Source organism: Xenopus laevis, chromosome 1L, assembly GCF_017654675.1.
Source record: "Xenopus laevis strain J_2021 chromosome 1L, Xenopus_laevis_v10.1, whole genome shotgun sequence".
Lineage (NCBI taxonomy): Eukaryota > Metazoa > Chordata > Amphibia > Anura > Pipidae > Xenopus > Xenopus laevis.
In genome coordinates, this window is record NC_054371.1 from 78,264,740 (window position 1) to 78,292,120 (window position 27,381).

Below are 27,381 nucleotides of genomic sequence, written 5' to 3' on the forward strand. Positions count from 1 at the left end.
ATATTGCCTGCCCCTCCTCTATGCCATAGGCATAGAGGCGGGCAGGCAATTACTTTCACTTTCCATTCAGCACTTCCTAGATGTCACTGCTCTCCCCACATTCCCCCGTTCTCTTCACCATTTAATTGTGTAACCAGGGCATGGGGATGGACATCAGATCCCCCATTCTGGTGCAAAAACAAGATACTGAGATGATGCAAGGCTTGCCTTAATAACAGTGTCCACAAAATGGCTCCTGTCTGCTTGCTATAATTATAAATTCCCAGACCGATGGAAACGAGATTAAAATAATTTATATGGTGTAATTAAAGTTCCTTTTGCTTGACTAACATGATAAAATAGGATTTTGAATAATTTTTTTGGGTGACGGGTCCCCTTTAATTTAATCTTATTTATGGCAGAAAGGGATTTTTAGATCCTGTCAAATACCACAAACCACAAAAAAGTTGTCTGAATACAAAACTGAAGCCAAACCCTAATTCATATAAATTATATTTGGGGTAAATGTAAAGAAAATTGCAGAATGTGTGAAGAAAATAATATTGCATCTAATTGTCCACAGCTTTAAATTTATATGACTTTAAATATACTGCTCAACCATATCCAAACACAAAGGATTTGACCTACCGTAATCTAAATTCTGGGGGATTGCAAAATGACAGTTGGAATTGCCTACAGGCTGATTAGAGACATAACAGAGTGGAAGTATTATAGCATGGTTGTCTGAAGATGACCCCAATACACATGCCACATCAATTTTTAATTGACAGCCCTTTATATATTTTGGCTAATCAATTCTGTGATCATGCCATAGGTGTGATCTATGCCCTACCTTTAGTACAGTATGTGCACAATATATTGGCATTATATTGGTTCGGGACTGGCAGTTATTGGAACTTAATTGGCATTGTTGAGCATCTTAGCCAATACTAATTAGCTCAGGGTTCCTCAATCTATTTTAACTGTGAGCCACATTCAATTGTAAAAAGAGTTGGGAGCAACACGAGCATGAAAAATGTTCCTGGGAGGTGCCAAATAAGGGCTGTGCTTGGCTATTGGTAGCACCTATGTGGACTGGCAGCCTGCAGGAGGCTCTGTTTGGCAGTAAATATGTTTTTTATTCAACCAAAACTTGCCTCTAGGCTAGGAATTCAAATATTATCACCTGCTTTGAGACCACTGGGAGCAACATCCAAGGGGTTGTGGATCACTGCCTTAGCTATTGCTTTTCACCCTGAAAGATTTCAACACCTTATTAAAACAAATCTAGCCAAACACAATGTGACTTTTGGGCAGGCCCACTTATTTAGACTGTGTCGAACTGGGCCATTAGGGAAGAAAACCTGATACCAAGTGCCAACCAGCCAGAGCCCTAAAATCTTTTATTCTTATTAAGAAATGTTTGAGAGGTTAATTGTTTAAATGTAACTGATTAATATAGCCTAGAAAGCATTGTTTTTGCCCACTAGGTGGCAGTTCACTGAAGCCTATAGGGAAATATTTAATTCTGTACATACAGTAGAGATATTACAACAACCAAAATGGCTGCTTCTAAAAACACTCATTCAGGGTTATTTCTACGTGAGCAGCCGTGCTCTCCTGTGTGTTCTGTTTGCTACATTATTACAGGTATGGGATCTGTTATACAGAATGATTGGGACCTGGGGCTTCCCGGATAATGGATGTTTCCGTAATTTGGAAACATACCTTAAGTCTGCTAGAAAATCAGTTAAACATTAAATAAATCTAATAGGCTGGGTTTGTCTCCAATAAAGATTCATCTTAGTTTGGATCAAATACAAGGTACTGTTCTATTACTACAGAGAAAAAGGAAATCATTTTAAAAATTTGGATTATTTGGATAAAATGGAGTCTATAGGAGATGACCGTTCCATAATTCGGAGCTTTCTGGATAATGGGTTTCTGGATAACGGGTCCCATACCTGTACTAGTACAAGCTGTATAAGAGCACCAAGCAATACAGTGGATGCAGATAGAATGCAGAGAATAACACAGATTGAGAGACAGGAGGAACATCTGTATCCCCATGCTGTTTACAGCTCAGACTATAGAGAGGAATCTTATGCTCTCCCATTTAGACCAATTCCTGAGAGACCCCCCCCGCCAGTTCTATATAATTATCCCTGGATGCTACTGCTTATCTGTGGCACAAATATGACCAGTAAGACATTTTCCTGACCCCATTACAGACTCCTACACTCTTTCCCATCGTTTTGGTATAAATTCAAATGTTTCTTCAGGTATTCTTATTTAGCAAATGTTGTGTGCTGCAATGTCCATACTTGCTTCCACCAGTGTATTATATTCAAGTAAATTCTAGATCATGGATGAGCACTCCAATGCACGGTTCTATACCGATTTTCATTTATTTTTATTTAGCAACTTTCCCAACACTTGCAACACTACTTTGTGCAGTGACCCATGCAACCTCAGTAGGAATGCACTGGCAAGCTGCTACTTGGATTGTGATCAGTCAGATCTGAATCACAAGCAAAATGTTAATGGGAAGAGGCCTAAAAGGAACTGCTTTAACTGTAGTTACTTTGTAAAGTTGCACATTGTATCCATCCTCATGGAAGTACAGAGTGGGAACAAGGTATTTGTCCACATTTATTTATTTTTTTAATGTCCAAAATTCGGTCCAAAACAATGTGTTCTTACAACTTTGACAAAGATAACATTTATTTAGAAAATCAATATTTGCTCAACTCATAAAAAAATCATTCTATTTGCTGCTTGTTTTTTAAAAACAGTTTCCCCTAGCCTGTTAGCAGCTCCAATTTTATTAATAGCCTCCCTTTTGCCTGGGCAGTGCAACATGCTAATTGCAGATATCAGGATTTATTTACTACAGATGTGGGCATAATCTTGCCCCTTAGTTCTTATTTACACCGCACTTGCATCCGGAGTATAATTGCACTCTGCACCTTTTGCAGGTTAGGTGGTGGGATAACAGATGCCTACATGCTGCACCAGCCCATACACACCTTACGAATACAATGCACCTGAATGCAGGTAGCACTGTACTGTATTTATCTGGGAGGATGGGGTCCTTCTGCTCCATTCTGAAATACAAAGACCTGCAACTATGAGTTATGTGTGCTACTTGCATATTATTACAGGTATGGGATCTTTTATGAGGAAACCCATTATCCACAAAGCTCTGAATTTCAGGAAGCCCATCTTCTACAGACTCCATTTCAATGAAACAATTCAACATTTTTTAAATGATTTCCTTTTCTCTGTAATAATAAAACCCTGCCTTGTACTCCCAGCCAAGATTGGGTTTAATGAATGATTTTTTAGTAGACTTAAGATATGGAGATTCAAATTACGCAAAGGCCCCTTATATGGAAAACTATAGGCCCTCTATCTGGATAACAGGACCCATACCTGTATAATATATAATGCTATTTGCAGCCCTACTGTATCTGGTGTAAGGGCTTTAAGATTTTAATGCAGAGTGCTGAAATGTTTTTTACAATTTTGTTTGTTTGTTGTCTTAAACTAGTGATAAGATGTTTACTAAGGTCTTGAGGAATGTTGGCTTTCTGCAGTTTGTTAGTAGACATGACATTTACAGGTGCAAGCTTTGTTCCTCTTCTCATGCATTGCTCATCCCTAGTGGAGTGTACAATACTTGTCAGACACAATTTTAGTATGCTACAATCCTAGAAACAAAAACAACCCTTGTGTCTTAATAACAGGATATTACCACAGTCACATCTTGCTTCACCGAACATATAAAGGGGCAGATTTACTTGTGGGTCAAAAGAGTTTCGTCGCGGGCGTTGAATGCTTGCGACGTTTCGTTAGTGTTACTTCGGCAATGCGAGCAATTGAAAGCGAAGTTGTGCCAGCGTTCATTTCAGCCTAGAGCAAATTCACTAGAGGTCTTGCGCTCAGATTAATTTGCATTTCAAGTTGAATGGATGTATATGTTGCAGCAAATACATTACATTACACAAGTCCAGGGAACCTTAATAAAGAAAATAGGGGCAAATTCACTAAGCGGCGAAGTGCCTAACGCTAGCGTCAATTCGCTAGCGTTGGTCATTTTCGTTGCTTCGCAAATTCACTAACGAACGATGGCGTAAATTCGCTAGTGTTACTTCGTACCCTTACGCCTGGCGAATTTTCGCAACGGACGTAACTACGCAAATTCACTAACACGCGCATTGTACTGATTGCTACCTTTTACGCTAGACTTACTTCGCCACCTCAGACCAGGCGAAGCGCAATAGAGTAGATAGGTATTGCTTCAAAAAAGTTAAAATTATTTCTAAGTCCCAAAAAACTCTGGCGTTTTTTCTATATTATGGGTGATAGGCTGAAAAAGATCGAAAAAAATTTTGGGGCTCCCCTCCTTCCCCCCTACATTTCCTAACTCATGGCAACTTAACTATACAGTGGGCACATGTGTAGGGCAAAAAAAAAATTTTATTTGATGTTTTGAAGGTTTCCCAGGCATTTGTAGTGATTGTACGTATTCCTCCATTGAAATTTGAATTTGGCGCCGTATGCAAATTAACCATCGCTATGGTTACTTTGCTTCGCTTAGCGAATCAACGCTAGCGCAACTTCGCAACCTTACGCTACCCCTGAGCGCAACTTCGGATTTTAGTGAATTTGCGGAGGGCTGGCGAAACTACGCCTGGCGAAGTGTGGCGAAGTGTGGCGAAGTTACGCCTGGCGCAACTACGAATCTTAGTGAATTTGCCCCATAGAGTTGTTATAATGCCCTACACATGAGCCCACTGTATAGTTAATGTTCCTATGTTAGAAAATGTATGGGGGGAAGCCGGTTACCAAAAAAACTTTTTAAAGACTTTTGTAGGCTATCACTCTGATAAAAGGCCAGTGCTTTTTGGACTTGGAAGCTTTTCCACTAAAAAAATATGAAGTAAGTAACAGAAGATTGGGGAAGATCTATGCACTCCAGTGCACTTTGCCTGGTCTGAGCTGGTGAAGGCAAATCTGGCGAAAGAGGTAATGTGCAGTAAAATCTGCAATTCATTGAATTTGCAGAGTAATGTCCATTCGCCAGAGCGAATTGTCGCCTGGCGATAGGGTGCGAATGACCACTAACGTCTATCTCTTTCACTAGCAAAGTGACGCCTGCTTCTGTTAGTAAATTGTTTATGTCCCTGCAGGCGGTAACTCTAACAAATTGACGCTAGCATTAGCCACTTCTCCCTCAAGTAAATCCACCACTTTGTAAGTCTAATCTTTATATTGGCTTATGATTACTATTTTACATACTATGGCCTATTTACAATGTCACAGGTGGGGGGCACCAAGGTGTCCTCCAGTGGCGTAACTAAAGTAATCTGTGCCCAGGTGCAAGATGCACTCCCAGGCCCCCCTCAGGCTGAATCTGTGCCCCTAGCACTGCACATGTGCTTTGCCCAAATTCTACAGCCCTCCCATCCACAAATTACCTTTCATGTGGTTTTGGTGGACCCCAAGGGGGATCACCCTCCCCCCTCGATAGTTACTCCATGGTGTAGCCATGGGGGCAACCATTAAAGCACAGAATACACAGTAGATAACAGATACGTTCTGAAGAATCCTATTGTATACTACAGAGCTTATCTGTTAGCTGCTGTGTATCCTGTGCCTTTTCTACTTTGAATGGCTGCCTCCATGGCTACACAATGGCTTGTTCATATAAACAAGCTCATATAAACAAGCAATAAACAATGAAGCAAACACATGAGCTTTACCAGTGCAGCACAAAAGTGCATTACATTTTCATTACTTTAAAAGTCATTCATTTTTTGGCGTTACAGTCCCTTTAAGAAATAAGCATTAATGGCAACACACTTTGCGCCCCTTATAGCTATATATAGCTGCAACACAGATTTAAATTTAAGTTTAAATTATGCTCTCATCATTATTTATCTAGAAGTAATGAAATTAGGTTTCTAATACTGACAAACACTTTCCTCACATTTAAGAAGATGAGACACAAAAACTAAAAACTGTCTACCTGAAAACAGTATGACCATCACTGTAAAGGTGGCCATAGACATAGAGATCCGCTCGTTTGGTTATGTCGCCAAACAAGCGGATCTCTCCCCATATGCCCACATTGAAGTGGCCAATATCGAGCTAATCCAACCACGGGTCCTAAGGCCCAACGATCGGATCAGAATGGATCCAATATGGGCGGTCGGATTGTGGGACTGCATAGATGCACAGATGCGTCCGCGATCTGACTGGATTTTTTACCTGCCCAATTGAGATCTGGCCGACTGGAAACACAGATGAGAGGATATTGGAGAGTTCAAAATAACCAACAACAAAGGTTACAATGATATGTTTAAGAAAAAGAAAAAAATCTAGCAAAAATGTTGAGATCAGAGAACAATGATTAGACCAACAACACATATGGGTAAATATGGGTATACAATACAGCAGAAAGTCTTAGAAAGCTACAGAGACCAACAGGTAATATGGTTTCTATCGATATTCTTTCTTAAAGGAACAGTTCAGTGTGAAAATAACTGTGTAAAATAACTGTGAAAATAACTGTGTAAATATAAAATGTTTCTAATATAGTTAGTTAGCCAAAAATGTAATATATAAAGGCTGGAGTGAACAGATGTCTAATAAAACAGCCAGAATCCAACTTCCTGCTTTTCAGCTCTATAACTCTGAGCTAGTCAGCGACTTGAAGGGGGGCCACATGGTACATTTCTGTTCAGTGAGTTTGTAATTGATCCTCAGCATTCAGCTCAGATTCAAAAGCAACAGATATGACCCATGTGCCCCCCTTCAAGTCTCTGATTGGTTATTGCCTGGTAGCAAGAGTAACCAGTCAGTGTAAACCAAGAGAGCTGAAAAGCAGGAAGTAGTGTTCTGACTGACATGTTATACATCAAATCACTCCAGCCTTTATACATTACATTTTTGGCTAACTAACTATATTAGAAATATTTTTTATTTTGCACAGCCTATCTATTTACCCAGTTTTTATTTTTACACCGAACAATTCCTTTAACATCTATGATTGTTTTAATTTGACCACAAGATGGCAGTATGAGACTAGGCTATTAATTGTTGCATATGAAAGGCCTGAAAATCCCTTGGATGTCATAATCTATGCCCATGATTTTAATAAATGCATTTTTAACTTTGGACATAAAAGAAGTGATATGCAGTAGAAAAAACATTTATTTTGTTTGGTATTGTTATTATTTGTTCTATTGTTATTGCTATTTTTTATTACTCATCTCTCTATTCAGGCCCTATTCCAGTCTCTTATTCAAATCCATGCAGGGTTGCTAGAGTAATTTTGCTCCTAGCGACCCAGTTGCTGAAACTGCAAATTGGAGAGTTGCTAAATAAAAAGCTAAACTACAAAAACTACAAATACTACAAACTACAAATAAAAACTACAAATAAAAAAGAAAGAAAACCAATAGCATTTTTACAGTTAATTTAAAAGTGAACAACCCCTTTAAGATAGTCATAGTCCATAGTCTCAGGAAAATGGTAAAAGACCTGAAAGCTTAAATAAAGTCTCACTTATTAATGGCATTGGTATATAACATTTTTTGTTGTTATTACAATAATAACCTATATATTATAGAACCAGTATACTGAAATATTATTCTACCTGTCCATATATTACAGAACCAGTTTAAAATGTAATGGCAACTTGTATATTGCACACATAGAGGTTCCATACTTTAAGTGGGCTATTTATTAAAGCTCAAATTTTGCTGGTCTGGTTTTTTGAGTATTTTCAGACTTTTAGCAACTTCCGGGTAAAATAAATCTTGAAAATTCAAGTTTTTTTTTCCCTCAAATTTTTTTTCGAGATTTATTTTACCCGGAAGTTGCTAAAAGTCTGAAAATACTCAAACCTGTCGAGGTCCCATAGAAGTCAATGGCACATGTCTCTTTTCCAATTTGAAGATATCATGGTCTGCACTGGGTTTCTTAAGATAATCCGAAAAATTTCAGGCAATAACTCGAAAAAAACATTGTGCAATTTGTGCAATTCAAGTTTTTTCACTATTATATCGAGACTTTTACTGAACCATAATTTTCTAGTTATTTTGTTAATAAATAAGGAAAAATTGTGGTCAGTAGTTGGGTCAAGTTTGTTTTATTGAAATTACGATAAAAATTAGTGTTTTAGTAAATAACCCCCTAACTATCTGACCCACAGCTTTATGTTGTGTTTTGATCTCAATTCAGGTCTGTACTGATATTCAAAGATGCCCTGGCATTGCAAGTACAAAGAGAACCAAACGGATGCCCCATTGACTTTTAAGGAGCAGGTCACCTTAAAATTGACTTTTATGTATGGCCTATAATAATTTTTTAAATGTTTTTTTTGCCCTCTTTCTCTTTCTCGGAATACAAATGACTTGGTGTAATCATCTTTATGACCCCAAAAGTGCCAGTAGTGGGGAGTGTTAGGGCAAGCTAGCATATGGAGGGTTTGTTTGGAGCAAGGTTTTGGTGGTCAGCAAGCAGGCAGGCTTCAAAACACCTCCAGGAAGGCTGCTTAGCTCCTGATAAAATTGGGAAGGTGGGTGTGATGTGTTCCTCGCTAACTTGCAGTCGTAACATTTCCTTTGCATGTAGAGGTCTCCTAAACCAAACCTTGGCTAGATTACTTCCAAAGCTCCTAGGGAGTGATTTACCACAAATGAATTATTTCCATGACTTTCTGGACCAGCTAAGTATCAGATGTCCTCTTTTTGTACCAAAGAAACAAGAACTGAATCTTTTCTTTTACCTAGAAAAATTACTTGCTCAGTACATTTAAGGCTGAGAAAACATGACGAATGATGAACGATTATGGATGATATTAGTATAAACAAGAACTTTTCTGGTCTCTGTATAACTCACCAGGTGTAGGAGGAGGTCGAGGTGCACCGCCCTGAACCTTCAGCTCTCAGCCTATGATTAAGTATCGTGTGATATGAAACGGGTAGGGCTGAAACCTTGTATACCGGAATAAAGTTACCCATTAATTGTCTGCCTGGAGGAGTGATCTTTGGAAGTGCCGGCTCATTTTGTTTGCGATTGAGAAAACATGAGGAAGTGGAAACTAGGATAGAGTTAACTGGAACAGGTGTTAATGGGGTGAATTATGGTGAGAGGGGAAAGTGATTCGATACTGGTGCATTTATAGGTAAGCATGGGATTTTGCAGGGGTACCAGCTCCTGGGAGGATCTGCTGTTAATTCACCTGAGGGCATTGCAGAGCTGGCTGGAGGATGCATAGGTGGTATGTGGCTAGTTGAATGGCCACACAACATATCACTATTAAAAGATTATTATTAAGGCAGCCTGCTAGGGTTGAGTTGAGAAGAGGCTGGCCAGGATGCTTAAAGGAAAAGGAAAGGCATTTCATTGCCAATAGATGAGCTGCAATAGTGCAAGCTAGAATGCTATATTTATTCTGTAGAATGTTTTACCATACCTGAGTAAAAAGCTCTAGAAGCTCTCTGTTTGTTTAGGATAGCAGCTGCAGTATTAGCTTGGTGTGACACTTATTCCTGCCTGAGTCTCTCCCTGCTCACTTATAGCTCTGGGCTCAGATTACAGCAGAGAAGGGGGGGGAGGAGCAAACTGAGCATGCTCACGTCTGGGGGAAGGAGATTTAATATGAATGCAGGAAGCCTGATACAGAAGCCCATGTGTACACAATAGAAGGAAAGAAATGCAGTGCTTCTTTTGACAGAGGACTCAGAGCAGCACTACTTTGAGGGTTTACTGGTATATTTAGGTGGACCTTTCTGATAAGGCTTACTTAGTTTTAACCTTTCCTTCTCCTTTAAAAATGTAAAACAAACATCTGATTGATTCAGTTACTAGATGTGGGCAAACTTGAGACTTTTTATTACATTACTCTGAGTCTTAACCGTTAGTTAAATAATCCATTCCATAAAAGTGTTTTTGTTTCCTCCATAAAAAGTCGGTGCCTTGGTGTCACAATCAAGTCAGTTCTACTATCCTCTTGTTAATTATTGATTTTTCCATGGAGCCACTGGCTGCTCTTCTTACTACCTTTATCCAATCTCTCACTCCTGGAGGAAGCTACAGTATTACAGATCTTTCCTCCAACTTCACATACTGATGCAGAAGAAAGTATTTGAAAATGCTATTAGAAAATATAACGTTCATCTACAGAGTTTCTTTCCACATTTTACTTACTACTGGAACTAACTTGCTACCAGCATCCCCCCGGGTCAATTGCGTATTTTAAACAGCCTTTTACTCTGTTTTTCTGGCATTCATTGTTTTGCACAGTATGATAAATAGCCCCCTTATTGATTTTCCAATTTTTATGATGCCTAGATTGATTGTTCAATGGATATCAGTTAGTTTGTTGATCATGCAAGCTGGAAATTTTCATCTGCCACTTTACCATAACCTGTCAGTGAATCCACAATTCCTCCTCGCCTTCTGCAGTTCCAGGGATACATAAATTGTTATATTTGGTCATGACAGTGAACTGCCACATACACCCATGTGTGACCAGCATTAGGAACTAGGAGCAGTTGATTACTACTGGATATGGTATATCTGATATAGTCAACTTGCAGGTCACTATGTTGCTGGGCAGAGCCTGGCATTTGATAAAGCTCTCTCTCTCTGACTGTTTTCAATGTTATGTGTGATTGGGGCTCATTTTAGTTTTATAATAAACAATGTAGCAACTATATTAATTATATATATTGATTAAAAAAGTACACCCTCTTGTAAAATATAAGGATATTATAACCAAGGAGTTCCATGACCTTCGGCTGAGTGTTTTTAAAAAGGTCATGGAACTCTGAGGTGACTTCTAATATCTTCATATTTTGTGACACGGGGGGACTTTATTTATTACAGAGATGCACCGAATCCAGAATTTGGTTCGGGATTCAGCCAGGATTCTTTTTCAGCAGGATTTGTATTTGGCCGAATCCTTCTGCCCAGCCGAACCAAATCTGAATTTGCATTTGCAAATTAGGGGGGGGAGGTAAATTGATTGCATGACTTTTTGTCACAAAACAAGGAAGTATAAAAATGTTTTCCCCTTCCCACCCCAATTTGCATATGCAAATTAGGATTTGGAATCGGTTCGGTATTCGGCCGAATCTTTCACAAAGGATTCGGGGGTTCGGACGAATCCGAAATTGTGGTTTCGGTGCATCTCTAATTTATTATAATACACAAGTTTCAGTGAGTCGTGACAGAAATGTCATCACTAAGCTCCGATTATAACCGATGAAATTACATATTTATTACAATAAATAAAGCACCCCTGTTGCAAAATAGGTGTAGCAAAAACTCACCCTGGTTGTCTAGTGGACTGCGTGCACTTCGGCAATTTACATGCTGGCGTGATAACGTCACGGCACTTTGGCGCAAAATTCAAATATTTAAAGGAGCCTCGGGCCAAAACTCAGTGCCCATTGTTATGTCTACTTGTTAGTATCCTGGGTGGGATTTCTATGTGTTTGATTCCTGGTTTTGATCCCTGCCTGTCTGACTATTCTGAACTCTGCCAATATTGACCCTTCCCTGCCTGACTATCCTGAACTGCTAATCCTGTCCCCTGCCTGCCTATCTACCGGTATTGACCCTTGCCTGTCTGACTATCCTTGAACGCTACCTGTACCGACCCGGTCTGTCTGACCTTGCTTGAACTCTGCCCACGCCGACCCCAACCTGCCTGACTACACTTTTCGTCCCCTTTTCCTGTCCAGAACCCTTGCTTTGCTCCTCTCTTATTAAGACCTGGCGGCATCTGAGGGCCTACTACAGGCGGAAGCAGAGCCGAGACCAGGGAGCTTAGCATCTGTTCTGGATTTAGGGAGCCAATCTTGACAATGAGGATATTAGAAGTCACCTCGGAGTTCCATGACTATATAAAACACCAGGCTGAAGGCCTCTTATAGTAACCTATAATATCCTTATATTTTACAACAGGAGGTACTTTATTCACTATATAATTGCTCTAGTAACAGTACATGATTCAGGTTTGCTAAATTATGAGGAAGAAGAGAGCAGAAAACACCAGCAGACCTCCCTTACACAGCTCCCTCTGCTGCCCATCCATAGTAATCCATCACAACCCCATTCCCTGCTTTTCCAAGTGTCCCGCCCACCCAGTCCGACTAGGAGACCTGGAAGTGTGCCACACAAACTGAGGCTGTGTATTTGGGAGTCAGTGTGGGTGAGGAGTCTGTAACAGCAATAATACTACAGCTCTTCTTTCCTGTCACAGCTGGAAGGGAGGATCTTTAATGCCACGCCCATCACTATAGCATGTCAGTGGCGCGGCCAGGAGTCTGGTGGTGGGGACAATATTGCCGGATTACTTGCAGCGGAGCTGAGTGACGTGGTAGATAGGAAACACGCGTGGAACAAGGCGCTATACATGGGTGAGGAAACAGTAAGCTGTGAGGGAGAAGGCACGGCGCTTATCAACTGGCAAAACAGCAGGTAACTCTCCGTGGCTCTGTGTAGGTTATGTTATAGCCCGGCGGCATTATGGGAGAGTGAATCATAAACAAAATCTTGGCACTTCTCAGCATTTCTAGCAGGGGGTTCTTTGTATAAAATGAAACAGCTACAAATCTTTACCCAGGACCTTTATGGAAAAAGAAGTCCTGGCTCTCAACGGGTTAATTATTATTACAGCCTTCTTAGTCACATGCAGGACTTCAACTTTGTTTAAGTTCTGCTTCATTTATGGTTTCCTTGATAAAGTTGCTGACATAGTGTCAAGGACATAGGTGCAGCTCTGCTGTGATTGTGACTGCTTTAGTAAGGTCACACTGGGCATTTCGGGGAGATTTAGTCACCTGGTGACTAATCGCCTCGTCTTTACGGTGAGCAATCTCCCCGAACTGCGCTGGCTAAAATGAAAAATCGCCGGCGCTAAGCACACGCGGCAATTCGTTTTCCGAAGTCGCCCAACGTTTTCCGAAGTCACCACCGCGTGTGCTTAGCGGCGGAGATTTTTCATTTTAGCCAGCGCAAGAGCGACGGAAGGCGTTCGGGGAGATTGGTCGCTGCAAAGACAAGGCAATTAGTCGCCAGGCGACTACATCTCCCCGAAACGCCCAGTGTGACCATACCCTTACATGTCAAGGCCGCTGAAGTGTCATCCTCCCCACTGGTTACTGGATATATTCTGCTAGGGCTGTTGCTGCTGTTACCTACAGGATCTGCCTAAATATTTACAAATACTCACAGAAATCCTTGCATAATCATGTGAGTCACACTCATGATTCATATTTTCAATCTGTTTGTAATTTCATAATGTTACCAACAATTCAGGCTGTGCTAGTCACAGACATAAAGTTTCCGAGAACAAGGATTTTTGCCAGAGGGATTTTTCCTTACCTGCTAAAGATTCTGATCCCGCCTGACTTTTGACAAAGTCCCATTAGTATCAGGGTTACTTCTTGCTCATATGAGTTATATTTTTTTAGCAGCATTTGCTGAAATATAATGTCTATTGGCTTTTATCCCTTAATAACATATTGCAATATCACAACATGAAGTTTATTTGCAGAGAAGCTTAGGCCTCCACTTACTTAGCTTTTTACATATATGTCAGTAAATACCATAGCCTTCATTTTTGCTCAACAACAACTTGTTATTAAGGTTTACTGTTCCTTTAAAGGATACAATAGTAGATTGGGTTAAACAGAAGTATGTTGCATGGCCAGTGACGCCAACAAAATAGTAAAAATAATTTGGAGGGGGAATGCCGGTTACTATATATGCACTACATTTCAAATATTTTTTTTGAGAAAGAATTCCTGATTTTTTGGTATTGTGATGTTTGTCTGCTGCCTTATCTGTTATATAAACAGCGTATTCATACAGAACTCACCCAGCCAGTCTCAAGATGGAATGGATATAAAATGAAACTATTGCAGAAGTTTTTCGGCACATTCTTTCATTAGAGTGAAAATGTTGACCTTTTGTTTCTAAGTTCGGCTTTCACTCTTCTGAGCATGCGCCTGTCAGAACCAAAAAGGCATAGGAACCCAAAAGAAGATGGTGACGGCATAACCACAGAGGAAGCAGACCCTGCAGCAGGGGGGCCCAGGAGTTATAGGGGGCCCCATTAGGCCCTGATTTCAATATATATTAATAAAACAGGACAAACTCTGGATAGTTGGGGGTCCTAAAATGAATTTGCTGTGGGGGCCAATAACCTCTAGTTACGCCGCTGGATGGCGACAAGGATCTTCTGCAGAAATACCCTGGACCGATGCAATTTTTAGCAAACAAAACACTGGCCCAGGGTATCCGGTAACCAATTTTAATCACTGGATTGTGCCTAAAATTTAGGCACCCACCAGTGATTTAACTTTAGTTCACCTTTAAGTTAGTCACAAACCTAAATGCAATATGGGGAAGGAACAAATGTGTATTTGTAATCCAATAGAACTAAAACAATTGCTGTCAGCATATTTTAGTGGGGGCACCAGAAGTTAACCATCAGTGGCTTAAAGGGCGGTTCACCTTTAAGTTAACTTTTAGGGGCCGATTCACTAACTTCGAGTGAAGGATTCAAAGTAAAAAAACTTTGAATTTCGAAGTGTTTTTTGGGCTACTTCGACCATCGAATGGGCTACTACGACCTTCGACTACGACTTTGAATCGAACTATTCGAACTAAAAATTGTTCGACCATTCGACCATTCGATAGTCAAAGTACTGTCTCTTTAAGAAAAAACTTAAACCCCCTAGTTCGCCATCTAAAAGCTACCGAACTCAATGTTAGCCTATGGGGAAGGTCCCCATAGGCTTGGCTAACTTTTTTTGATCGAAGGATATTCCTTCGATCGTTGGATTAAAATCCTTCAAATCGTTCGATTCGAAGGATTTTATTGTTCGATCGAAGGAATAATCCTTCGATCGTTCGATCGCACTATTTGCGCTAAAATCCTTCGATATTCGAAGTCGAAGGATTTTAATTCCCAGTCGAATATCGAATTTCTCGATATTCGACCTTTTGTGAATCGGCCCCTTAGTATTTTATAGAATGGCCATTTCTAATCAACTTTTTAATTGGTCTTCATTATTTATATACTCTTTGTTTTGTAAAGTTTTTTAATTATTAGCCTTTTTCTTCTGACGTTTTCCAGCTTTCAAATGGGGGTCACTGACCCATCAAAAAAACAAAAGCACTGCAAGGCTTAAAATTTATTGTTACATCTACTTTTTTTTACTCCTCTTTCTATTCAGACCCTCTCCTATTCATATTCCAGTCTCTTATTCAAATCAGTGCATGGTTGTTATGGTATTTTAGCCCCCCAGTAACCAGATTGCTGAAACTGTAAACTAAAGAGCTGCTGAATAAAAGGCTAAATAACTCAAAAATCACAAAAAAATAAACAATGAAAATCAATCACAAATTGTCTCAAACCATCACTCTCTACATCATACTAAAAGTTAATTTAAAGGATAACAACCCCCTTTAAGTTTTCTATACAATTCCAGATATGGTAAGGTAGGTTGGCTAACTGGCTTAGCATGTATGGCCAGTTGGATCGCAGTTTATACTGTTACGGTAATCTTGCGATTTCCCTGATGGAAAATGAATGTCAGTCAGCTAAAAACAAATGAAAAGGATCTAAAGTTCCTCTATATGTATACACCTATATACAACGTTGTACACCTTTTTAAACATAAATATAAACATTAAACTCATGCTGAACAACTATATTAAAGGGTATAGTGCACCTTTTAAATTATTGAACATTTTTGATAAATGTATAATAATGTGAAAGTTCTGCAAAAAAGACAGTTTTTGGTTTTCCTTATAACATTTTCCTTTCCTTTACCTTTCAGCCATATATAATGACAAGTACACATTTAGCTAAACTTTAACTTGATATGGATATCTCCGTTTTAACTGTGCTCTAGCTAGAACTACTGGATGTGAGGCAATTTGGTGCTGAACAACCCTTCTTATTAATATTTTACAGAATTGGTCACTTAACAGTGTTTTGTGCTTTTATAATCTCTTATTTTTGTTTACAAGAGGTTCACGTTTAATTTATTTTTATAGCTTATGAAGGTATTCATTCAAATACCTTGTCAAATACTTGTCTTCTGAGTCTTTGCAGATCTCAAATGGAAGTTACTGACCCCATCTAAAAACAAATGCTCTGTAAGTCTTCGAATGTATTGTTATTGCTACGTTTTATTACTCATCTTTCTATTCAGGCCTCCTATTCATTTTTGAGTCTCCTATTCATATCAGTGCTTGGGTGCCAAGGTAATTTGGACCCTAGCAATGGATTGCAGAAATAACAAACTGGAGAGGTGCTGAATACAAAGCTAAATAACTCAAAAAACACAAATAATAAAAAATTAAAACCAATTGCAAATTGTCTCAGAATATCACTCTCTACAAGTCTACATCATCATTTTGTTTTCTTACAGTGACATGTTGGAAGCAATGTAAACGGGGCAAATCTGGTCATTTATTTTACACAGCTTTTTTTTTGGCATATTTCATTTTACACAGCATAATAAATATGCCCCTAAAAGTTAATTTAAAGGGTAACAACCCCTTTAATGAGCCTTTCACCTGAATGTTAACCTTCCAGACTGACAACTTATTGGTCCATGTATGGAGTCCACCGATAGGCCTGCCCAATGGAAATCATGTCGAAAATCACCCAGATATCAATTGGGCATGTTTGATTTTTCTCTCCAATAAGGACTGCATCCGTGTGTTAAAGGGGACCTGTCACCCCAAAGAAATCAGTAATATCTAGGAAGTGCAGAATGGAAAGTGAAAGTAATCGACTGCCCTGCGGAACAGCCAATATATGATTGACAGCTCAGATATTTAAATACATTTATAACATGTATGGATGTTTTAATACAAAAATAATCAGTGCTGGACTTTTATTATACAGTTTTTTATGTGTGGGTGACAGATCCCCTTTAATACAATCCTAATCTGAGGGGCCTGTAATCGCCTTTATATGATCCCAATCCATTGTTCTGGTGACCTTGCCAAATGCATGTTTTTGGCACTGTATGGCCATCTTTAGCTAGCTGGCTTCCAAGATGGCTGGGAAGTCAAAAAAGATTCTCTTGGAATGAATTTAGGATAACCCTGGCAAGATTTTAGGACTGTTCGAGGTCAAACTACATTGCTGTTGATACTTGCAATTCAGTTGTACAGTTGAACAGGTGTAGGTAGAAACGTTCATGCACATTGATCTTCCTGGAAAAAAATAGAACAGCTATGGGAGACACAGTGTCAGAAATCATGGCCCCCATAGAATTTAAAAAAACTTTACTGGCGGTCGGTCTCCCCCCCCCTCTACAAGTTAAAAAACCCATTGGTGGCCAGGGTCAGCCCCACATGCTATAAAAATATTGGTGGGCAGCCCCCCTTACAAGTTAAAAAAAATGGTGGTCTGGGGCTCTACAGAATATTTTAAAAAATACATTGGTGGCCAGAGCCCCCCCTGTCAATTCGAAAAGTGCAGCCCCCCTTTAGGCCCAGGCCCGGTACAACTATACACTCTGTGCACCATTTGATTAGAAGGCTCCAGAGGGTGAACTATAAAGGGGGCCTGCTAATAAAAAAAATAGTAATTGTGAGGGCAAATTTATTTTTTGTTTCTTTAGTAGCAAAAGTAGGGATATCAAACTCAGCAGTTCGACCATTTGAAGCAGGGTCGATTAGGGTTAGTATGGCTACTAAATGAAAGAAGTTAATAAAAGATGGACAGTTTTAGCAGTCCTGTAAAATTGTTGAAATCTGAATTAATATTGTAAACTTGCTTAGAAATACATTTTCTTTCTTTATGCAAAAAAATAGTTTTTGGATTGATTTCCCCTTTCATAACTTGTAACTACAAACGTTTGGTATAGGAAACCTATAGTGTGCTATTTCTTGAGCATTTTGTTCCCTTTTTTGTTGATATGTAACTTTCCAATCAACATAGTAAAAAGTAACAGTATTTTCATTATTGTCTGGTCTCACGCAAGAAATAATGCTTTTTCTAGGTCTGTGCTAGACAGCACCCTAATTTTTATAGAATGGAAACTGAAAAACTAGAACCTTGTGGTTGCAGAGGGGCAGGGGGACCAGGACTGGGAGTGTCTGCTGGGGAATGCAAGGGACTAGGGCAGGGGACACTTGTGGGAGGGGGCGAATAGAAGTCTCTGTGTGCCGGGCCCCTTCTGGGCGCAGCACAGACTAGTTAAGCGACTGACTAGAACTATAGTCAAATTTGCAGTTGCCCATAGCAACAAATGTGCAGTTAGCTTTAAACTGTCTACTGGAGGTGGGATACTGAAATACAATATCTGATTTGTTGCCATTAGGTTACTGCTCTGAAGCAGAATTACCCAGTGTTACTGAATGAGCCCAGTTGTTTTTGTTCCCATCTTTCTCACCCCCCCACCCTGTGTTCAGGAGCAGGACTCAGTGTTTGAGGGGGAAGGCTGGGATTCCCCTTGGCAGTTCTATATTTTTTCAAGGAAATAAGTGATGTATAACTTTGATGCAGTATGTGCATCTGATTTATGATGATGACTATTTCCTTCCTGATGAGGAATTCCTTGTTCTGAGTATGAGGAAGTAGAAATGCCCCAGAAGTTTACATTTGTAATCTTCTGACATTCATATAAGGAGGAAAAGCTAAGATACTGACGTAAATATAAAGTTTTAGACTCCCAAAGAACACTACCCATTGAGCATATTATCAAAATTGCCTTTTTAAGGAAAATCTTTCATATTTATAGCTAAAGGGTTAAGTTTAATTTCTTGTTTAAACATACCTGTTGCTTGTTTAAACATGCCTGAATAGGTTATTCTGCACATAACCAGTGTTATCGGTAAAGGGGAAGGCACTGGCTTACAGGGCTCTATGAGAATAAAACGCGTTATATTTTTTCCAAGTGATGTGGTCTTGTATATAGTATGGGTCACAATGGTCATAGTTTTCCTGCATGTGCGTTTCCCAGTGTGTACCACCAAATGAACCCCGCATAGGAAGATAGTGGTTTACCCGCATTTATTCAAGTGCTTTTCCCAGATGAAATGATAGTTGATGAGATCAACCAGATGTCAACAACATTGCAGCACTCCACAATATTTTATATAATGGTGGAGTTTTAAAGGAATTGTTCAGTGTAAAAATAAAAACTAGGTTAATAGATAGGCTGTGCAAAATAAAAAATGTTTCCATTATAGTTAATTGGCCAAAAATGTAATGTATAAAGGCTGGAGTGACTGGATGTCTACCAGAACAGAACACTTCCTGCTTTTTAGCTCTATTGGTCTCCAATGATTGGTTACCAGGCAGTAACCAATCAGTGAACTGATGGGGGGCACATGGGCTTTTAAATCTGAACTGAATGCTAAGGATCAATTGCAAACTCATTGAACAGTTAGGTCCCATATGCCCCCCCATAAAGTTGCTGACTAACTCAGAGTTAGAGAGCTGAAAAGCAGGAAATAGTGTTCTGGCTATTATGTTACATATCCAGTCACTCCAGCCTTAATTTTTTGGCTAACTAACTATATTAGAAACATTTTTTATTTTGCACATACTATCTATTTACCCAGTTTTTATTTTTACATGGAACTGTTCCTTTAAGGTAGCAATTTGGAAGCCATATGTTATTACAATTCACACCAAGAATAGCTTAGTCCAGAGAATTATAACATACAGTCAAAATTAGTTGTAGAGAATGTGTGTTATTTTTCTTCACACTGGTATATCCAGTGGGGTGAAGTTCCCCTAGCATGGGCCTACATGTCATGGCCACTTTTGAAAACCACCCAAAAATTTGCCATAGGTTGTGTCCACTTTTTCAGTCATACTGGACTCACTAGATATTTTTTTTGCACATGATCTTGCTTGTTTGCACCATAGAATGATAAATTAAACCATTGCATAACATGACACAGTGGGGGTCATTTATCAACACTGGGCAAATTTGCCCATGGGCAGTAACCCATGGCAACCAATCAGATTGCTGCATACATTGTTCTACTTGCAGCTGGCTTTAAAAAGCTAATCACTGATTGGTTGCTATAGGTAACTGCCCATGGGCAAATTTGCCCAGTGTTGGAAAATGAGCCCCAGTGACCCCAGCATTAAATGGCCCAGTAACATTAAAGGTTGAAATAACCCCCAGCATCAAATGGTACAACTAATTTCCGATAAGTGCAGATAAGGAAGCAGATTCAGCCAGTTACCATAGTGACTTCTAGTGTCAAAGTCTGACATTTTTCTGCAACAGGGCTAATAACTTACATTATGGCTGAACAGTGGCCAGCCCATTACTGCAATGCAGGATCCCAACTGCCACTTGACTAGCCTTGTATGTGTGCTGACAGGTGTTGCGGCTAGTGTGTGTTGCTGTCATACTGATTTTGTTTGAAAAGGATATAGGAGTAGGCTCACATGCTATGTGTGTGAGACATTGTAGTTCATAGTTACTGGGTTGGGATAAGAATGGGGTGGGATAAGAATATTATTAGTAATATTCATTTCAATTTCTCCTTAGAGCATCACCACTTTCATTTTTGAAAACACAGCGAGGAAATCTTGTTGATGAACTTGAAGCTTATATTGATGGCATTGTCCAACAAGCACTTCGGGAAACACTGATCTCAAAAGATGACTATGAGGATGTTGTGTACGAAAGGGGCCCCAGAAAGCAAGTAAGAAAATTGCTAGATATAATTGACTGTCTCGGAGAAGAAAGTGCAGCCCGCTTCTGCTATCTTTTTATTCAGCACTCAAAATTGAAAAAAGAAAGATCCAAAAGTAATGCAAATGGTAAGTATAAAGCAAATAAATGATATTGTTATATGTTAAGCAAAGTTTGATTCCACCAAAATGGCATTCTATAGCTGCAAAATCAGTACCTTAAAACTGTACTTAAAGGAAAACTATACCCCCCAAACAATGTAGGTCTCTATAAAAAGATATTGCATAAAACAGCTCATATGTAAAACCCTGCTTCATGTAAATAAACCATTTTCATAAAAATATACTTTTCTAGTAGTATGTGCCATTGGGTAATCATAAATAGAAAATTGCCATTTTAAAAAATAAGGGCCGCCCCCTGGGATCGTAGGATTCACTGTACTCACAAACAAACCAAACAAACCATACATGTTAGGTCACATGAGCCAATTAACAGACAGAGTTGTGTCTTTTGCTTCAACACTTCTTCCTGTAACAGTTAGAGTTGTAGTATTTCTGGTCAGGTGATCTCTGAGGCAGCACAGAGACCATCACGAAATGGTGGCTCAAGGCAAGAGATGTAAAAGGGCAATATTTACTTAAATATATATTCCAGTTTGGTAAGATTCTTTAATATGCCACTTAATATGATATGAACTATCTGTTGCTTAAGTGTTCATTTTGGGGGTATAGTTTTCCTTTAAGACTAATGAAGTTGATGGTTATAGCTATAGGGCATTTAAAGAATATGAAAACCTTGGCAAAGCATTATTGCAATGTAAATTAATTTTTTTTTTTTCATTTCAATGCTATTAAGATATTTATTGAAGGAACAGTAACACCAAAAAATGAAAGTGTTTTAAATGAGCTCTAAAGCCTAAAAATTAATTGGCTAAATATGCCATATTTTATATACTACCCTTATTGCACCAGCCTAAAGTTTCATCTTCTCAATAGCAGCAATGATCCAGGACTTTAAATTTGTCACAGGGGGGTCACCATCTTGGGAAGTGTCTCCGACACTCACATGCTCCGGGTGCTTTAAACAGCTGTTGAGAAGCTGAGCTTCGTTATCGTTGCAAATTATCCGAAAATGAGATCGGCCTGTAATATAAGCTGATGCTACAAGGCTGAATATTACATTATCATGCTAGTTGCACTGATTTCTGTGGTTGTGGTTGCATTGGGCTGGTACAGAAGCCCAAAACATAATGCACAACATTTCTAGCCTACTTCTTTTGTTAGGCTTTAGTTTTCCTTTAAAGTAATGAAAATATAATGTACTGCCAGGGGCGCACCGCCAATGAGGCGAGTTGAGTGTATCCTGTGCTTGAATGGCTGTCCCTATGGCTACACAGCAGTTTTCTCCTGATGAAGGGTATTAGGCCGAAACACAAGATGTGTTGTGCTCTCTGGGTACTTGTTTATTTATACTTTGAATGTTTGGCAACATACACAGGAGTTGCAGCCTTCTGAGAAGCAACCTACACCACAAAACTGAATTGAAAGTACAAGTTCGTTTTTATTACACAGCAGCTTGTTTATTATATAAACAATAGTTGTGTTTCTATAGCAAACACACCAGTTTTTCTTTTTCAATTCAATGTTTATTTTATTTCTTAAAGGACAAAAAAAGGGGGGGGGGTACAGAAAGGAAAAAAGTGGGAGAGGGGGGATAGTAAAGTTTAACATTTTCAAACTTTTAAATGCATTTATACCAACATAATAGTACGGTAATTCACACTCTATTACAATCTTTATTATTGGTCATATATTTGTATATCAGAGACAAACAAATTTTTTTTAAAGAGTCAATCAAATGTTCTCAACAGTTGTTTCAGCTAATTTTATGTTTTATTGTTTCTTACCATATTCTTTTATAAATTCTAACCATGGTCTCCAATTTGTGTAATGTTTAAGTGGACTACAGTTTCTATATGCTATAATCTCTTCTGAGTTATCTGGGTAGGATCACTTTACATTCCATTTACGTGGAATTAATAATTTTGCTGTAGTGATAATATACTTTAAAGTCGGTATAATTATAATGTCTTTGTTATTGTTGTCATATAGCAGTAAAACTTCCGTAGGATGGAGGTTTAATTGTTCGTGAAATATTGTATTTATCACATTTTGTATTTGGTTCCAGTAGTTATTAAGTATTTTACTACTATACCATATGTGTTCATATGAACCTATAAACACACCAGTGCAGAGCAACAGTACATTATATTTTCATTACTTTAAAGGAACAGTTCAGTATAAAATTACTGGGTAAATATATAAGCTGTGCAAAATAAAAAAAACGTTTCTAATATAGATAGCCAAAAATGTAATCTATAAAAGCTGGGGTGAGCGGATGTCTAACATAACAGAAGAGAACATAACTTCCTGCTTTTCAGCTCTGTAACTTTGTTAGTCAGCGACTTTAAAGGGGGCCACATGGGAAATAACTGTTCAGTAAATTTGCAATTGATCAGTTATGCACCCATGAAACAGTTATTACACATGTGTTCCCCAAGTCACTGAATGGTTATTGCCCGGTAACCAATCCATGGAAGCCAAGAGAGCTGAAAAGCAGGAAGCAGTGTTCTGGCTATTATGTTAGACATCCAGTCACTCCAGCCTGTATAGATTGCATTTTTGGCTAACTACATTGAAAACATTTTTTATTTTGCACAGCCTATCTGTTTACCCAGTTTTTATTTTATTACTGAACAATTCCTTTAAGTCACTTTCATTTTTTGGTGTTACTTGACCTTTAACTGCTAAGACCATTCATTTTGTAACAACAACACCACGTGCTGGTCAGTTAATTTCATCTGAGAGGTAGGAGAGAGAGAGAGATACGTTCAGAAAAATGACAGAGAACTATTCTAAAAAGATCATAAACCTCATAAACAACCTTTCCCATGTTTTTCCTGAGCAGAGCATCAGAACAGTTCTCCGTTTTCCTTCTGAACATACTGTACATCTCTCCAACTGTACAGTCAGAGGAACTTTACCAGAAGGTGATGCTTTGGTTACAAAGGTCATTATAGTAGCAGCTAACAAACAGTTTGATAGCTTTAAAGTTTAAAAAAACATTACTTTTATTTAAGGTTTAGTCCGTTAAGCATAATGGGGCTTCGAGATTTTAGATTCTCTCTGATTATTGGGTTAAGGCAAATGGTTAGATAAAGAAATTGATGTGAGAAAAGAAATTTCTAAGCACACAGTAAATTATAGACCTGTGGTTCATTGCCAGGTTTAGGTGAAATTAAAGTAAAGCAATACTTATGCAAAGTGTATAATTTTCCCTTAGAAAAAAACAGAGGTGATATTGTGGGCTAATATGTCTACCTGGCTTCTGTAATTACACTAGGGAAATGAGTATATCATCAGCTTTTTTCACCAGTGTGTCAAGGAGATAGGGAGTTAGTTAATAAAATCTGATTTTATCTCATTTTTTAAATAAAAAAAGCTTGACCAAACTCCCATCCACCATTTTGCCTTATTTATCATTAAAATAACTAGTAAAAATCGGAACAGGAAAAAAACATAATAAAATCAAGCGAAAACATGAATCGTTCGATTGTTTCAGACTTTTCTTTTGAATCGCTGGATTTTTTCGGGTTATTGGGCTGAATCCAGCTCAAACCACAATATCTTCAAATTGCGATAGGGACCTCCCATTGACTTAAACATGACAGGTTTGAGAAGGTGGCTTTTCGGCTTTTTGCAGCTTCGGGGTATAATAAATCTCAAAAAAATTGAGTTTTTGCCCCAAAAACCCCACCCTGAAAAATGTAACTAGTTGTGTACTGCATGAGAGGTGCCCCATATTTAATGAGATGACAACAACAAAACGAAATCCTATGTTTATTTGCAACCTTTTTAAATATCGCCTATCCCCTTACTGTAAACAGCACCAGTTTTGTCCAGGTGCAATCAAACCTTAAAGGGCCAGCTTTTGTCCTTATTGCCTTTTACTATGAGGGTGAGATAAATTGTTATGTTCTGTACATAATTTTTTCCTTTGGCACACAATAAGTGCTATCTAGATAGGTACTATATTAACCGTGTTACTGCAGTGGTCAGTTAAATCATCATTATGAGGGTAGTGCAGCTACATTATGAATGGCAACAACTTGTCGTATTTTATTTTTATTTGCATTTTTATGGCATTTTATGCAGTTGTACAAATGTTTTCTTTATTCTTCAAAATGTTCTGAATCATCAGAATTTGTACCACTAGTACAACTACTAAATATTTCTGTTTTCATAAACTGAAAGATTGTTTATAAATGAATTTACCATTTTGAACTATTTTTATTTTTCAGAGTATTTGAAGGGTATCCAAAAGCACAAAGATGTTCTTCTGAGGCGGAATGACTGTTTAAAGTATTATAACTGCAGACATGGAGAGAAATTTTACTTCTCTGATCATTTTGTAAACCTTCTTCTTGTCAAAGGACATTACAGTCTTGAAATAAAGAAAAACGAGCTGCTAACATTTGGTCAACAACGGATTGGCCTTCAAAGCCAAAAAGAAGAGAGGGTTGATATTAAGCTTGAACAGCTCTTCCAAAAGCTATGCGACAGAAAGAGCCCAAAGAAAATATTAGTGAGCGGAGTAGCAGGAATCGGAAAAACTGTCTTTGTACAGAAAATTCTTCATGATTTTGCAAACACAACAGCATATGAAAACTTTGATTTTGCCGTGAATTTCACTTTCAGAGACCTTAATTTCATAAACAAACCAGTTACTTTGAGAGAACTAATTCTTAAAAAACATGGGCATTTGTCGCATATTCTGGATGATATTTTAAACAACACTGAAAAACTTCTGATGATCTTGGATGGGTTTGATGAATTTAAATTTTACAGCCAGTTAGATTTAGACCAATACATATACGATCCCAACGAAGAGGCGGAGCTGCCACATTTGGTGGGCAGTTTAATCAAAGGAGAACTCCTTCCTGAAGCGACCATTGTAGTAACCAGCAGACCAACTGTTGTTAACCACATACCTGTTGATAGTATTGAACGGTTTGTTGTAATTACTGGGTTTTCGGAGAGAGAAATAGAGGAGTATTTTCAAAAATTTTACGGGGACTGTATATATGGAAGTGACATATTTGATTCAGTTAGACAAAACTATTTCCTATTCACTTTGTGTTACATCCCGGCCTTCTGTTGGATTGTCTGTAGTGTATTAAAAGGAAGCACCACTCTTCAAATTGACCAGCCAAAAACTATGACTGATATATATTGTCATTACCTTGTCGTTATATTGAAGCACCACACACGGCAGTCTTGTGTTGCGAATAAAACATTATTGGAGGCAGTTCTCAGCTTGGGACGCCTTGCTTATCAATCACTGTTACAGCATCAAACACTTTTCTACGAACATGATTTGGAAACATTTCCTAATCTACCCTGTGATATTATTAACAGTTTCCTTGATAAGACATGTGTCCAGGAGCTAGTGGCTACAGAGAATATCCTTTCATTTACACATTTTACCATTCAGGAATTTTTTGCAGCATTTTATTATGCTCATGAAGTGGAACTTTCACATGATATTATGGATAATGGAGTACAGTCAAGACTGTTCATAAGTCCTGGATACTTGGATTTATTTAACAGGTTTCTTTCAGGTTTGCTTTCAGTGAGAAGCCAAAATGTTCTATCAAAACATTTAAAACTGGATGCAAGTAGGAAATCCGAAGCTTACAGGTCATGGTTAACCAAATCTATTATAGAGAACTGTGAAAATGGATGTTACATATTTAATCAATTACATTGCTTGTTTGAACAGCAGATGGATTGTTTGGCCGAAAGAATAACCCCAGTCACGTTACGCCTTAATCTAAGTGATAATATATTCTCGCCTATAGATTTTGATGTGCTGACATATTTTTTAAGTCTTGTAAATATGGATATTGAAGAACTAGACATGACAGCGACACAAGTGAATGCGCAATATCTGAAGCAGTTGCAGCCGTATCTGAATCGATGCACCAAATTATGGTCAGTAGGTGAATTGTAAAATTGGTTAATCACCTAACATTTGTCTGTTCACAAATAAAATCCTGCCTAAAATATTACTGAGTAGCTGTTGATAAAATAGGCGTTGAATAGGAGTGGGGATAAACTATTGCATACAGCATTCTTAACAATCAGTTTTTTTATTTTGCTATTCATAGCAAATATTCTGAAATTCTCTAGATGTTGCTTATTGGAAAGTAGATGGACTTTACTTTATGAAGATGTGAATTGGGGGTGTGGCATTTATTTCCCATTCTTTAGTTTAGGAATGCAATGAAGTATTTATTGCTTCCAAAATTACTGTAACAGAAGCTGGGACCACAGGTCAGTTCTAAAGCAATTTAACAAATCATTTGATTAAAGTGAGCAATAGGATGCTCAGCAAAGAGGAGTGGCACCCCTTGTATTTTGGTGGTGTGGCCACCTATATTTTCTATTTTGAAAGCATAAATGAGATATGATTAGTATTATTACCATGAAACACCCTAACTAGTATGTTGTTCAGTATGTGAAAGTTGGGGAGCGATAGGGAATGCAAGGCGATATGTAGTCCTGTACTTATCTCCTCCTTATGACAGCTAGGAAACAATTAATTTATTTTTCCTATAATT

At 38.4% G+C, this 27,381-nt stretch overlaps 1 protein-coding gene across 1 annotated transcript in view; it reads left to right on the plus strand.

Annotated features, from left to right (window-relative positions):
- The first annotated feature begins 12,152 nt into the window (after window positions 1–12,152).
- The window catches only part of LOC108710809 (NLR family CARD domain-containing protein 3), a 35,339-nt gene continuing 20,110 nt past the window's right edge, over window positions 12,153–27,381 (plus strand). Inside the window, exons 1-3 of the mRNA XM_018251978.2 lie at window positions 12,153–12,483; window positions 20,553–20,827; window positions 25,060–26,752. Coding sequence (XP_018107467.1) covers window positions 12,419–12,483; window positions 20,553–20,827; window positions 25,060–26,752 — 2,033 coding nt within the window. The 5' untranslated portion in view covers window positions 12,153–12,418. The remainder of the gene's footprint in view (window positions 12,484–20,552; window positions 20,828–25,059; window positions 26,753–27,381) is intronic.